Raw genomic sequence first — 13,986 nt, 5'->3', positions numbered from 1 at the left:
CCCGTAGCTCGTCCTGTTGTCCACCACTTCCTGTCTCGTTCTTAATCTGTTTGTAGTAGTAAACAATTAGCTAGCTTGCGTTTGCTACAATGAATCAACGCTCAGTGAGCACGACTGTTATGTGGAGGTTGCGTATTATCGATTAAAACCCTGTTTTGTATTTTAATATACAATAACACACTGGATTAGATATTTCACGCCGATTTGTGAATGTAAACAGTATACCTTCGTCATCTACCGTGGTCTAGCTGCTATACGGTAGCTATCGTCGCTGAACTCGACTCCTGCTCTTCGTTAACAGACATAACTAGACATTCGCGATGAATTGTCGCTCGGAAGTTCTTGAAGTAACTGTGGAGGCGAGACAGGTTGAAGAAGCTATGTTAGCTTTGCTGCACACAATTTTGCTGCACCGGAGCACCGGGAAATTTCACTACAAAAAGGAAGGCACCTACTCCATCGGCACCGTGGGCACACAGGACATCGACTGTGACTTCATAGATTTCACCTTTGTCAGGGTGTCCTCAGAGGAGCTGGACAGGATGATCAGGAAAGCGGTGTCTGAATTCAAGGTGATTGTCTGTTTTAACGCGTGATTTCTGACTCTCGTGTTGTGAGGCCTGTACTTTCAGCTGTGCTTTTGTTGCAGGATGCTTTGAGCAACTCGGGCAGCGACGGCATGGGACAGATCTCCCTGGAGTTCTACCAGAAAAAGAAGTCTCGCTGGCCTTTTTCTGACGAGTGCATTCCTTGGGAAGTGTGGAGCATCAAGGTGAATGTGGTCAACCTGGCCAATGAGCAGGAGAGACAGATCTGCAGGGAGAAAGTGGGTGAGAAGCTGGGTGAGAAGGTGATCAACGTCGTTGAGGTCATAAATCGCCATGAATACCTGCCAAAGATGCCCACCCAGTCAGAAGTGGACAATGTGTTTGACACCACTCTTAAAGATGTTCAGCCATACCTTTACAAAATCACATACCAGATCACTGACTCGCTGGGCACTTCTGTTAGCACCACTATGAGAAGGCTGATTAAGGATACACTAGCATTGTGAGAGAAAATATTCATGGTGTGGATCTTTCATATCTTTATGGTCCTGCTGTTATTTCTTTTCTATGTTGTGTCAGCTATACAGCGGAACAACGAGGCAGTGTCAGTATAATGGTGTTCTAATGTCTTTGTTGTGCTTCTGGTATCATTTGTACCTTAAGAGACTGAATTATGTAATCTTCAATTTAACAATCTCTTGCTTGTGCAAGCTTTCCCTTTTCTCTCATACACACTAGCAAATAACCGTGTTTATCAGTTCGATTCCTTAAAATGTTCTCTTCTTGATAATGTCATCAGTGCATTACTGTAAATTTTGAATAACAATAAATGTTTACTTTAATTGCAGCCACAGCTCTTGACGCAAAACATTGCTTCCATATTATCACACTGGATCAGTGTAAAAAGTTTTATGCAAAAGATCTGGCAGAGTTTGGGAACAGATTTCCTCATCTGTGTGAAAACTTCCTCTCTGCAGTTTCATGGAGAGTATGACCTTCCACATGGGGAAGGACAGGATTTCCAGTTTGCCACTTTTCCAAATTAAAGCAAACACTTCCTAAGTTCACTCCCTTGTTTCCAGCCAGAAACCGCCACCATGGCCTGCACTTTGAAAAACATCCCTCTGTTTTCAGGATAGTCTGCTTGCCAAGAGGAAAACAACATGTGTGTGAATACATTAGGTCAACATGTACATTGGGTATAATTATGTTCTCTAGTTTGAGGGGACAAGGTGTAGAACATATTCAAAAGCATTAATCACTGAATCCCTGTGAAAGTATTTGGCCTCAGTTTCTAAATGATGATTTCATTTATTAAGGGAAACAAATCAACATACCTCGTCCCATGTGAAAGAGTAATTGCTCCTTCTTGCCTCATATTGAATCAATTAACTGTAATTAGCCACATTTTTGGGAAAAGTGAGTTCAAGTTCAGTATCCACACCCGGGTCTGTTCAATCTAGAAATCACTGGAAGATTTGCATCCGTTACGTCTTCCATAAAACAAACACAGTATTTCATAAAAAGAACATCACACCAACATGGTGGTAGTGTGATGGTCTGAGGTTGCATTAATGCTTCAGGACCTGGATACCTTGTGCCCTGCAAGCTTAAGCACAAGTGGGTTATCAAGCTGGAAAAAGATCCAAAAAACGTCTGAAAAAAATAAAAAATCTTGCTGTTCATGCTCATAACCAATCCAGTGTGGCTGAAATAAAACAATTCTGCAAAGAAGTGTCAAAAATTCCTTCACAGTGATGTGAAAAACTCATCAAAAGTCACGGCAAACATTTGGTTGCAGTTCCTGCCGCCAAGGGTGGCACAAGCAGTTATTAGTTTAGGAAGCAATTATATTTTTCACACAGTGACAGGTAGGTTTGGATAGTTTTTTTTTTTTTTTAAAGCATTACAAATCATCGCTTAAATACATTTTGTATTTACTCAGACTGTCTTTGTCTAATATTCAAACTTGTTTGATGATCTCAAAATCTTGTAAATGCGACATATGCAAGAAACTAAAATCAGGAAAGGGCCACCTACTTGCTTTTAAGTTGAGGTTTTGTGCAGTAAATAAATATCAGAATTCCCAACTTCATTGCGTTCGTAATGCTGAAAGTACTGCAGTGATGAGCGGATCAATCAGTCGGCCAGTTGGCAGACAAGTAATTTGCAATACCTGAGTTTTCTCAAACATTTCCACTCTTGGCTTGTGAAATGGCAAAACAACAACCTGTGCTCTAGTTTTGTAGCATTTGACTGAGTCTGAGCAGAGAATACAGCCCTCTACACGTCTGTCAGCAGTCACAATAAACGCTAGTGATGTGGTTCTACTGGCAGCCATACATACCCCTGCCATAACATGTTTGACAGACTATGTGGTATGTTTCAGATCAAGAGCGGTTTCTCATCTTCCCATTATATTTCTATTTCCATCATTTTGCTCCACGATAATCTCATGAGTCCAAAGATTTTTTTTTATTTTGGTTTTTTTAGAAGTCTGCAAGAACTTTCGCATGTTTTCTGACAAAGTTAATCCAGCCTTCCTGGTCTTGAGTGTACTTTGACAAAGATACGCACACCTTCTCAAGAGTTTTCCAGACTTGGTTAGATGTGAAGAAGTTTTTCCGAAGTCTTCCTGGCCTTTTGGTGTTGCTGAGCTGAACAGTTCCTTCCCTAAAGTTTTTGCTCTTTCTCAAAGTTTTCTTTTTGTTTGATTGTTTTGTCAGCCTAATGCTTTCACTTGGTCCTAACAGTGAGAGTTCCACTTAACAACTACTAAATGCAAGGTCATCACAGATCAGCTTAGCCATGGAATAAAGAGGGAACAGGCCTTACCTGGTCATCAAACTGCTTGTCAACAGCCTAATTATTTAGAAAACTATTTAAAAGCGGTGCTACATATAATTCAAAATCAGTTAATACTCTACTTTTGTTAAAACCTTTAAATTAAAGTCTGCATTCGTCACACTGCAGCCATTTGATTTGATATTCACTGGGGAGGTGTACAAAGGTAAGAAATTGTGCCGTTGTCCAAATGCTTGTACATAAGTATTTGGAATCCATCTTTTTACACATTATTCTATCCATTTAAATCCTTAATCTACCTAGCAACAATATGTAGCCAATTTATGATGGCCAATTAGACTAACACGACTGAAAATGTAACCCAAAATCTTTTGATCCACCGTGAAACATTCAAAGTTGTTAAGTTCATAAATCCAACACCACAAATGATCATTTATATATGTATATAATATATATATATATATATATATATATACTCCATTGTTACTCTTTATTACAGAAGTGAAGCACAAAACTGTAGAAAAACCTAAACACAAAACAGCTGCAAGTCTCAAAAAGCAACAGCGATGCAACCAATGTTGATACAAATATTCATTATTGCAGTGAGAGCACAGGAATACTAAAAAGATCAAACTCTTGTTTACTAACAAAATCGGTACAAAAATCAAGAATACAAACACTTCCATGTACACAAGTCTATAAGCATTCCTGTGAAACTTTCAGAAAGTCTTTCTCACAAGAAATTAAGAGCACTATTATCAATACAGAATTTCCGCAAAGAATTTAACATCACAATGCAGCTTGCATTAATCATTTAGTGGAAAGTCCATTAGTCCGTGTGGAGTCCTGTCTGTCAGTCTCCCAAACAGCAATAATAATTTATGACAAAGTTCTAAACTATCAAGCCGAAGCAGAAGTATATACTTGTACAAGAATACATTTGTAAAACAACCGGAATACAATCAAAACACAATCATTACTTTTCCAAGAAATCTTCAGGAAGCAGGAACACTCTGTGACCGTTCGTAGAATAAAGATTCGCCGTCTCGTTGCTTTCCCTCCCGTTGACGCCGCCACCTTGAAATGCCTGAGTCATAAGTGGTCTGAAGCTGTTGTGCTTTCACGTAAAATAACAAAATAGTTTTGTAAAGTTGCATAAGGCCATCGAAGCGCTGTAAAGCTCACTTAATAGTCCAATGTGTTCAATTGCAAAAAATTCTATCAGTGTATTTACACAACACTGTGCCGTACTCCGCGATTGAGACACCGTGACAACGTTTCATATAAACAAACGACTTTTAGAGGTTCTCATTTATCGTTTCATCAAAACCGTAAATTATATTATTATACTGCAGTGCATTTGATGGGAAAGCTTACTCACAGGAAATATTGAATATTATTATAAGCCAAATACTGCAAGGATGTCTCGTATTTAGGACTTTATGAGATCAACCCAGCTCACTGCTCAGCGACAGCCTGCATGGCTACTAGTGCACTGGTCCGAGCACCTTTTTCCACATAATTTAGCGACATTATCATCATTTAACTTCAGAAAATAAATATTTTCTCTGTAATCTTCCAGTTGATTGTTTCACAGCAGGCTAATCATTAGGAAGATACTGTGTTTGTGGGTGCTGAATGAAGACTGTATGTGGTATAGCTTTCTTATACAGACTGTCTCATTGAATTTTTCCATGAAATGAGTAGATGCAAATTCAATATGAGCCTCAAGCGTTATAGATGCTTTTTGTTGTCACTTTTACTCCTGCAGCCTAAAAACTCGGTTAGGGAAACATACCGATCCAGAGTAATCACTGAGGATTAGATCTTCCTACCAGAATCAAAAAAGTGCATATTGAATACATTGTTGAGGCCACCAATAATATCTTAAGGGATGTCAATCACATGTTTGTACAAAAAGCAAAAGCTCTCATCTTTAAATGAACCGCAGCCTCCAAAAGTTTAAAGCACTTTTTCCACCACACTTGAGAGAACAACGTAAACACTTGTCCCGCCTTTTCCTCTACCTTCAAGTCGAGAACATTGAGGGGTGCAACTCTTAAAACGACTAGATAGGTAAATACAACTAGACAACCGAAAGAGGTCTGAAACAGATAAATTCATATAGATCATTTTGCAAGAAAAAAAATTATAGTCATCTCTTCTCACAGAGGAATCTAGCACTTGATTGCACATTCACGTTTACGCGTCTAAATAAACATGGCCACTTCAATATATGACATTGGAGGCAAGCGAATAAGCTATACATTCAGAGTCTTTTGTTTGTAGGCTGAGGTGTGTTTATTCTTATAGTAAGTATCCCGAGAAAAACCTCACTGCTATCGGCCATCTGAATCTTACATGTGACTGTGACTCTGCTCGTGGCTCCACAGACTGAAGGCCGTCTTGAAGGTCCTGTGGCAGAGTTTGCACATGTACTGCCTCTTAAATGTCAGGGCAGAGAGAGACGGTGCGTGGTAAAAGAGCGTGTCCGATTCCTGAGGGCCGCCTGGATTCTCCATGCTGTTTGACCTTGACAGGGGGCTTTGGCTGCTGGTTTGCCGTTCCAGTTCGGGCCTCTTGGTCTTGCTTACCAATGAGCTGCAGGGATCTGGGCTGCTGGACTCGTCGGTCCCTGCGGTTGCAGCGGCAGTAGCAGCAGGGACCGGTGCCGCCTGAGTAGATGTGAGCACGGAGGCCTGTGGGGAGGGACGTTCTGAAGGGGTAAGCGGAGGGGAAGGGCTCAGCGGTGAGGGGTTTCTGTCGATCTCTTTGGCTCCGGGTTCGTTAGCAGTCGACATGTGAGACTGGAAGTGGCTCCAAAGGCGGAAGTTGGTCCTGAAGGCTTTGTTGCAGATGTGACAGATGAATGGTTTGATGTGGCATAGCAGCTCCTGGTGTCGTTCCAAGTCTTTGCGAGAGCTGAAAAGATTTCCGCACTTCTCGCACGGCCACACGCCGGGTTCTTCGGAGCCACTTTTGGCAGCGTCGGGGTTGTCCCGCTCACTCACAGCCTCCTCCAACGGCTCTTCCTTCACTACCAGCTTGCCATGGTGGCCCATGCTCAGGTCTTCAGGCACATAGGAGGAAGAGTCTTCAGAGTCATACATAGGTGGACCTGAGGAATCGCTGTAGCTGATGTTCTCTCTTGTGCTCTCGCTTGTTAGAGGCTCATCACTGTAATGCTCCTCCTTGAGCATTTCAGACTCCTCTTCATTGTTCTCTTGTTGCTTCAGGAGAATGTGGTCTTTAACAGTCATCATATTGTGGTTGTGCACCTCCACCTGATGGCGCCAAATGCTGAAGGAGGATTTGAAGGTGCGCATGCATTCCAGGCATGTCAGTTTCTTGTACTTACAATGCGCCTCGTGGTCTTTCTTGACAACTGGACTTGAGAATCTGAGGCCACAATAGGGGCACACGGTTGCGTGGCGACAGCCTCGCTCGTGGTCACCCTGCTCCAGGAGCGATGACAGCTTCATATTGCAAAGTCTACAGGAGTAAACACCGGTGTCAGGGTTCTTCTGCTGAATGATCTCATCCTGTTCCTGGTAGAGGATGCTCTCCCTCGCTGCGTCCTGGTCAGCTTTTTCAGCAGGATGTGTCCTTAAATGCTGTCTGTACTGAGACTGGAACACGAATGTCTTGCCGCAGTACGGGCATATGTAGCTGGGCCTCGATCTCTTTTTTGTAATTGCAGGAGACTGCAAACCCTGCTTATTCCTCTTTAACTTCCAAAGCAACGCTTTCTTTATTTCTCTCTCTCTCACAATATCTATTAGCTTCTTTTGGAATTTCTCATCGAGAACAGAGGAGCTGGCGGACGACGCTGGGTTTTGTACTACACCATGCTGCGTTTGGCAGTGCGTCCACACTTTGAAGTTGGTATGAAAGCGCTTGTGGCAGATGTCGCAAGCATACGGCTTTTCCGGATTGTGATACATATTTACATGGCGATGAAGCCCAGCACCTGACCGGAAAACCTTTAAACAATTCCAGCATTTGAAAATCTTGTTCTGAGGCGACTCCTCGCCGTCCTCGTTAGGGTCACCGCTGGCGTGCTGAGGTACTGCTTTTGACATATTCACGTTAACTGAGAGAGCGTGCTCTTTAAATAGTTTGCTCTTCTTTAACGGGTACCGTCTGTTGTCTGGCCTGTCCCTTCTTTTCTCCACGGGATTTAAGACTTCCCTGGGACCTTGATCATAATTAGTTTGAAAGTCTTTGAGACTGACTGGCAAAGAATCACCAACTGTGATGCGTACGATGTCCATGGGGTCAGCAAGTGGACTGCTGGGCTCAGCTTTCACACTCACCTCTCCTACCTGAGTTTCTCCATCATACCTGCCGGTATACTTTGACCTGAGAACCAGAGGAGACGTTCTTTTTGAGTCGCCGTTGTGGGCGGAGGTTTCTGGCACGGACGTCTTCAGCGCCATCTGTACAACTGACTGGTCTCGATTTTGCAGCTCCTTGAGCTCCAGCGTGGGGGAGAAGACTGGAACGGGGCTGTCCATGGATAATGACCTCCTGAGTAGGCTTTTTATAAGCGGCCCACTCCTGTCAATGGTCTGGCTTGGCTCACTAGCCTGACCCTGAAAGGGCACTTTGGTATTGTAGCGGGACTCCTGCTCCTCATTCTCCTCTTTATTGTCCTGGTCAGGGCCAGACGGCAGCCTGATGTGCTGCACTTCAGCATCACTGAAAGACACTGATGATGTCAGCTGGGGTCTCACGGGTGTGAAGTGTGATGAATTCCCTTTCAATATGGAGGCGTACGTCCTCTCCAAAGCTTCACCCCGGTCAGGGGACTTCCTGCTGGGCTCAGAGTTTCTGACCGATTCATACGAGTTGTGCTCCGATGGAGGCCGAGCGGACCCATGAGCGGAGTGGGGAGATGTCGATCTCTCAGACGTTTTTCTCGGATAACTCGAGCGAGAGGGATGGGCCGTGTCATTCCGGACCCGACGCACAATGACGCTCCTTGTGTGGACATCATTCTCATCCCCCTCGGAGAACGAAAGCCTTTTTCTAGACACACAGTAGGATGCATGTGGCCTTGTCGACACAATGTTGGTGAGGAAAGGGATTCCGAGGCTGTATCCCAGCTCTTGAATGGCCGCCAGGCTGCCTTTGTCCACAAAGAGCGAGGAGGAGTAAATGTAATTCAAAACGATCTCAAAGGCGTCCGGCTCACAGAAGTCCAGGTTTACAACTGTCAGCGAGTCTGCGTCCATCCGCGAGAAAAGGGACTGGAAATACTCACTGCTGGCAGCCAGAACACTCTTATGGGCCTGGTACCTTTGGTCTCCCACAACCAGGACCACATCACACGCTTGTCCCCGCAGTCGCTGCTCATTCAGAGCCCCCAGCAATGACAGGGCGTGGGAGGGGTTACTGTAATGCACTAGGCTCTCCATGGCTGAAAGACAAGGAAAAAAGATTATATTATAAAAAGATTACATTTTATTGAAACAATGTAGACATATAAACATATATATGCATATACTCTTGATCTGGATACATTTGGATACTTTAGATGTTTCAGAATTCTTTGGACATGGATGCATGAACAGGAATAAGCATCTACTAAATAAAATCTGATGGGAATTTGTGCACTGTATGTATAATTGTGTGGTGTTCTTGTCAGTTCTCTGTGATCAGTTTAATATGACACCAAGTAAAAATTCATAGTCTCTATATCCAACACGTTCTCACTCCCAAAGCGTAACATTTTACGCTAGGTGACAAATCGTCAACATATTACGTTTTCGGCTACCCACCACGTTCCTGAATGACGACCTCGGAAAAATGAGGAAATATGAGAACCGTATGGACTCAATCTACACATGTTCGCTCTTTTTCTTCAAATTGCTTAGAAACACGCTATTTAACATCATTAAAGTCCTGGTTAAGATCAGGAAAAAGGTTATGGTTAGGGCTAGGGATAAGGTTAGGTTTAGGGCTGGAATACAAGGCTGGAACGTCTATTACCGCGGGAGCGTCATTGCACTGGATTTCAGCCATAACCCGCCGCGTACCATAAGAACGCTGAAGGTCTCCTTTCGCGTTCCTCAGGAACGCCGCGGGACGTGCCAAAACGTCGGCATGTTACGCCTTGGGAGTGAGAACGGGCTGCTATATCAGGGGTGGGAAACTCCAGAGTCCTGCAGGTTTTAGATCTCACCCTGGGTCAACACACCTGAATTAAATGATTAGTTCATTAGCAGGCCTCTGGAGAACTTCAGGACATGTTGAGGAGGTCATTTAGCCATTTAAATCAGCTGTTTTGGACCAAGGACAAAAACCTGCAGGACACCAGCCCCTGAGGCCTGGAGTTCCCCCATCCCTGCTCCGAATAGTAAAAATACATTGTTTCACTGATGAATAAAGGAATCTCAATATGTGTTCTTCACATTCTTCTGTCATCGAATCTACTTCAAAGTTGACACTGGATTTCCTGCACACACACACACACACACACACACACACACACACACACACAGCAGTATTCCTGAAGCCTTTCGTCTGTTCTCCCCCAAAAGTGAGCGACTATGTAATCAGTTCTGTTTGTCTATTAGCAGTCTAGCATCCACAGTTTTCAAGGTATCCTATGCAAATTTTGTCTGATGGTAGACGCCCATAAAAGCTCCGGCTGATTTAATTTAGGTGAAAATCTATCTTGCGTGCTGCACAATATCGTTTAATATTTAGTATCTACTGTTATCTACTGCTAGCTAGTTTATTGTGATGGTGCTGTTTTTATTATGTTGCTCTTTTTTTGTTTGCTTTCTCTTCTGTTTTTTTTTCTCCATACAGGTGATCCAGGTGTTTTGTTTGTTTTTCTTTCTTTCTTCCCCCCTTTCTCACCATCTCTTCTCCCCTCTGGTTTTCTTTCTCTCCCTCTCTTTCTTTCAGTCTTTCTCCCTGTCCTATCCCCCAGTCATGTCTGTCCCGTCTGTAACAACCGAAAATAAAATAAACACATAATTATAATAAAGGTCAATCAAATGGACCGATATGGCAAGGCCATGATGATCCACTTGGTAAAATCCTCTTGGCATCTTTCTTGGCCTTAAGACAACAATTCTGATGGCTAAAGATCCAAATGGGACACAAAAAAGAAAAAAAAGAAAATCAGGTGAAGATCACACCAAATATGAAAACCAGGAAAATCTGTTTATTAATTGGAGTTTTATATGGATCGTATTCAAACTTCACAACAATATACTCGACCTTGGGGGACATGAGCAGATAGTTTGGGTAAACATTTGACTTTGACCTTCAAGAAATCTTTCAAGCATAATATATGATATGAAATGGCATCGGGAAAGCTGTACAACACACTTTTCTTTCAATACAACACCCTATCACACACTGCATGAATATATATTAAATATCTCAAGTGTTTACAGCTTAAAGCTAAAGATTTCAGCTGGTTCTGCTCCAGTCATATGGGTAAATATAATAAAGTACACTATTTTAGCATGTAGGGCTTCAAGGTCATAAGCAAACCCCATAAGTGACCCCACACGAATTAGGAAAAAGCGTTGGTTTCCATCGGATCGGATTCAAACTCTAAAGCATTAGTCGGGGGGGGGACATAAGCACTTGTTTGTTTGAGCTCGTTAGAATATTATTCAGGAGCTCATACACAACATGACTTCACGGTGAGACAAAAAGATTAATATACTTCACCAGATCTCCATATTAACAACGCTGACGTCAGCATGTTGCAACAAAAACATTACGAATAATCAAAGTTTTAGTGCAGCCTTTGGTGATCGTTCATGTTATGTTGCCACCATAACCGTTCAAAGGAAGTAGTAACACAATACAATAATTGCTGAGAACTACAGCTGCAGCCATTATTCTTTATTAAGCAAACTGGCAATCCGATAACTGCAAACATGCCAAACATAGCAAAGCTCCTGTTGATCATGTGTGAAGATTTTATGCTCATCTGTTTTCTGTATTACTGAAAACAGCACAGCTCTCACTTTTCAGATGCTCATCTGATAAAAACACAAGACAGGATTATGTTGTCTAAAATACAGGAACAAGATTTATTTATTTATTTATCCAAACGACCTATCGATTTTATTATGAGCTATAAAAATCGATGCCTTACAGGCTGCTGTAAAAGTAAAGAAAAAATTGGTTAAATCGTGTTTAACACAACGGGGTTTACAACTACATGTGCATTTTTTGTCTTGCTGTTGTTTGTGATGATCACTAGAGGTCAAAGTTGAGCCTTTTAAAATATAAAATGGTGTAAAGGAACTCTCCACAGAATTTATGGGAATTACATCATGTTATCAGTCTGAGGGTAGGAAAAATTTCTGTCAAGTTGCCCTCAACCACACAGGGCACTGCAGGAAGTTTAAAAGGTTTCAACTACAAGTTGAAATGCATTGTCTGCCTTGATCCACCTTCACTTAAACCATTAAACATCTACATTTATTTCTATGGTAGAAAAATGTAACTATCAGAGAAAAGCACTCTTGGTATTTCAGGACGCAGGTTTATTTGATGAATTTAGCTTGCTGTTTATACTGTCAGCTAAAAGATTCATCAAACGTGGCACAGGATCCATTAGCATTTGTATGCTTTACAGCCGAGCTTAAACGCTATTGTGCTGACTACTTCCATGTCACCCTTTGTGTATACTGGTGCTGTAATCGAAACTAAAACAGTTTAGAAAGCACACCAAGTTATAAAGTATTGACTTGAACAAAGTTTTCTTGCACTAAATTTGAGCTTTATGATGTGTTTTTCATCATTTTTATTATAAATCTAATTTATTTTGTAGAATTCATGTAAGAAACTGCATAATAGAATAGAATAGAATAGAATTCAACTTTATTGTCATTGCACATGCACAGGTACAGGGCAACGAAATGCAGTTTGCATCCATCCAGAAGTGCTTTAGTGATATAGATATATTACAATATATATTAGCAATAATATAGATATGTAAGTATGTTACAGAAATGGGTCTATTATGGTATGTTATAATGTATAATATCGATACACCTGCATCGGTCAGTGGTGAGACAACAATAATACTACTGTACTGTTACAAGAACAAACCCCATCTGACGCACAGCAATAGTTGTGTGATTAACATAGTCAAAATCAGGGATTGCAAAGCATTATATGCATGCATTTCATTTTTCTGAAAACGGTGCTGCCTGCACGTCACGGCGTTTATTTTGAAAATTGTAACCGGAAGTCGCGTTACTTACGTTGGCTACTTTGACACTTGCTAAATATATTTATGGGCAGAACCCCCATTCATTCATCAAAAAACTAAAGATTGCCTAGTGGACTTTGGGTGAAAATGTGTGCTCCGTGTTAGGAAAAACAAGGGAATGTCGGGTCGTGTCATGTTTTCCCAGAGGAAGCCGAGCTTCGGGCATTAGATCATCCATGAGACGTGGCTCTAAAAGAACTTCTCCGACTGATATGCTGCTTTCACTTCACAGCGCATTCGTACATTTCTTTTTCTGTTTAGCTTCAGACAAACCCGAGGGTGCAACGCCTGGTGTCGAGCAGCTAACACCAAATAAAGAGGGGGGAAAGTTGAGCGCGTTTCAATGGACTGCACCGCGCTAATCCAGAAATGAAAGTCTGCGCGGGCAGAGACGCCGTTTTGGCGTGTAAGGAGTCAGTTGTAAACGCTATCCCCGCTGGAAGTCACGGGCTTTTGGTTTTGTTATGTTTACTTCTTTTATTTTTTCCCACCAAAAAAAGAAAACGGCTCCACACCGGCCTGACACTGGAGCTGCTGCAGGCTGCAAAACAGGTTGTAGCTGGTCAGGTTTTTACAGCGACACAATCCCCCCTCCGAGTTACGTCAGGGAGGAAAAGGAAAAAGCTTCTCCTCAACAGCTCTCACCAACTGTGTCTGCGCCGCCCTGCTCGTCTTACTGACCGGTAACTTCGTTAGGCTGGCCACACTTACCCTGCCCGTCGTGAATACGGTCTTTCCTCCACGTAGCCGGGACTTTGTTCAGTGTTGTGTAGATTTCTCCGCGCTGGTCGTGATTCCATCCATCTTGAATTTGACGTCATCCCACACCAGGGATGAGGTCATCGCAGAGAGCGCTCGTCACGTGCACCGTGCACTGATAGGCTGGTCAAAGAGCAAGGGGCGGCGCAAACGGAAGACTCGAAACTGAGGCTAATTTAAAGGGATATGTCATATTTTTCGTTTGATCTTTTTTTAAAAGAAGATTTAGTGAAAGTCGGTAAAGGCTAACTAGCATTTTCCTGCACATTGTAATTCACTGCACACTTTAGTTGCACACTTTGAGTTTGCTGCTGGGGTTGTGTTCTGCCTGTGTGAAGTCACATGTGTTACAGTAAACCTGACCAAGTGTGGAAACTTTTAACACCAAGTAGGAAGTAAGTGCTCTCCTTATTTTTGTTTCTTTCTTATTTTTTATAGTTTTGGTCTGATTATTTTAAAGAGTACTTAAATGTTACCAATGCTACAGAAGACACTACTCTGATGCCCATCTAGCCCCAGTGAAACTAATTATATCCATGACTACAAAAGAAGTCACTGCAGCACAGCAGTGTATTTGTGTCATCACTTCCATCCAGTGGGGATTTGTCACCATGCCTA

The 13,986-nt window shown here is 42.3% G+C and overlaps 2 protein-coding genes across 2 annotated transcripts; one reads left to right on the top strand and one right to left on the bottom strand.

The window, feature by feature from the left end:
- Positions 1–13: 13 nt before the first annotated feature.
- Positions 14–2,441, top strand: atg101 (autophagy related 101). The gene is made up of 2 exons (XM_085174034.1): positions 14–572; positions 650–2,441. The coding sequence occupies exons 1-2, from the start codon at positions 321–323 to the stop codon at positions 1,052–1,054; spliced, it is 657 nt and encodes a 218-aa protein (XP_085030160.1). The 5' UTR covers positions 14–320; the 3' UTR covers positions 1,055–2,441.
- A 2,377-nt stretch (positions 2,442–4,818) lies between these two features.
- Positions 4,819–13,800, bottom strand: zbtb21 (zinc finger and BTB domain containing 21). The gene is made up of 2 exons (XM_085174003.1): positions 13,321–13,800; positions 4,819–8,775 (listed from the first exon to the last, which is right to left on the bottom strand). The coding sequence occupies exon 2, from the start codon at positions 8,771–8,773 to the stop codon at positions 5,711–5,713; it is 3,063 nt and encodes a 1,020-aa protein (XP_085030129.1). The 5' UTR covers positions 8,774–8,775; positions 13,321–13,800; the 3' UTR covers positions 4,819–5,710.
- Between the last annotated feature and the right edge of the window lie 186 nt (positions 13,801–13,986).

Source organism: Neolamprologus multifasciatus, chromosome 10 (genome assembly GCF_963576455.1).
Source record: "Neolamprologus multifasciatus chromosome 10, fNeoMul1.2, whole genome shotgun sequence".
NCBI lineage: Eukaryota > Metazoa > Chordata > Actinopteri > Cichliformes > Cichlidae > Neolamprologus > Neolamprologus multifasciatus.
The sequence above is the reverse complement of the archived record's forward strand: the minus strand, read 5'-3'. Positions and strand labels throughout refer to the sequence as shown.

Bases quoted from the DNA above. Each gene is read 5' to 3' on its own strand.
- atg101 (XM_085174034.1), top strand. From the start codon at position 321: ATGAATTGTCGCTCGGAAGTTCTTGAAGTAACTGTGGAGGCGAGACAG. The intron at 573-649 runs GTGATTGTCTGT...CTTTTGTTGCAG, and splicing joins AAGCGGTGTCTGAATTCAAG to GATGCTTTGAGCAACTCGGG.
- zbtb21 (XM_085174003.1), bottom strand. From the start codon at position 8,773: ATGGAGAGCCTAGTGCATTACAGTAACCCCTCCCACGCCCTGTCATTG.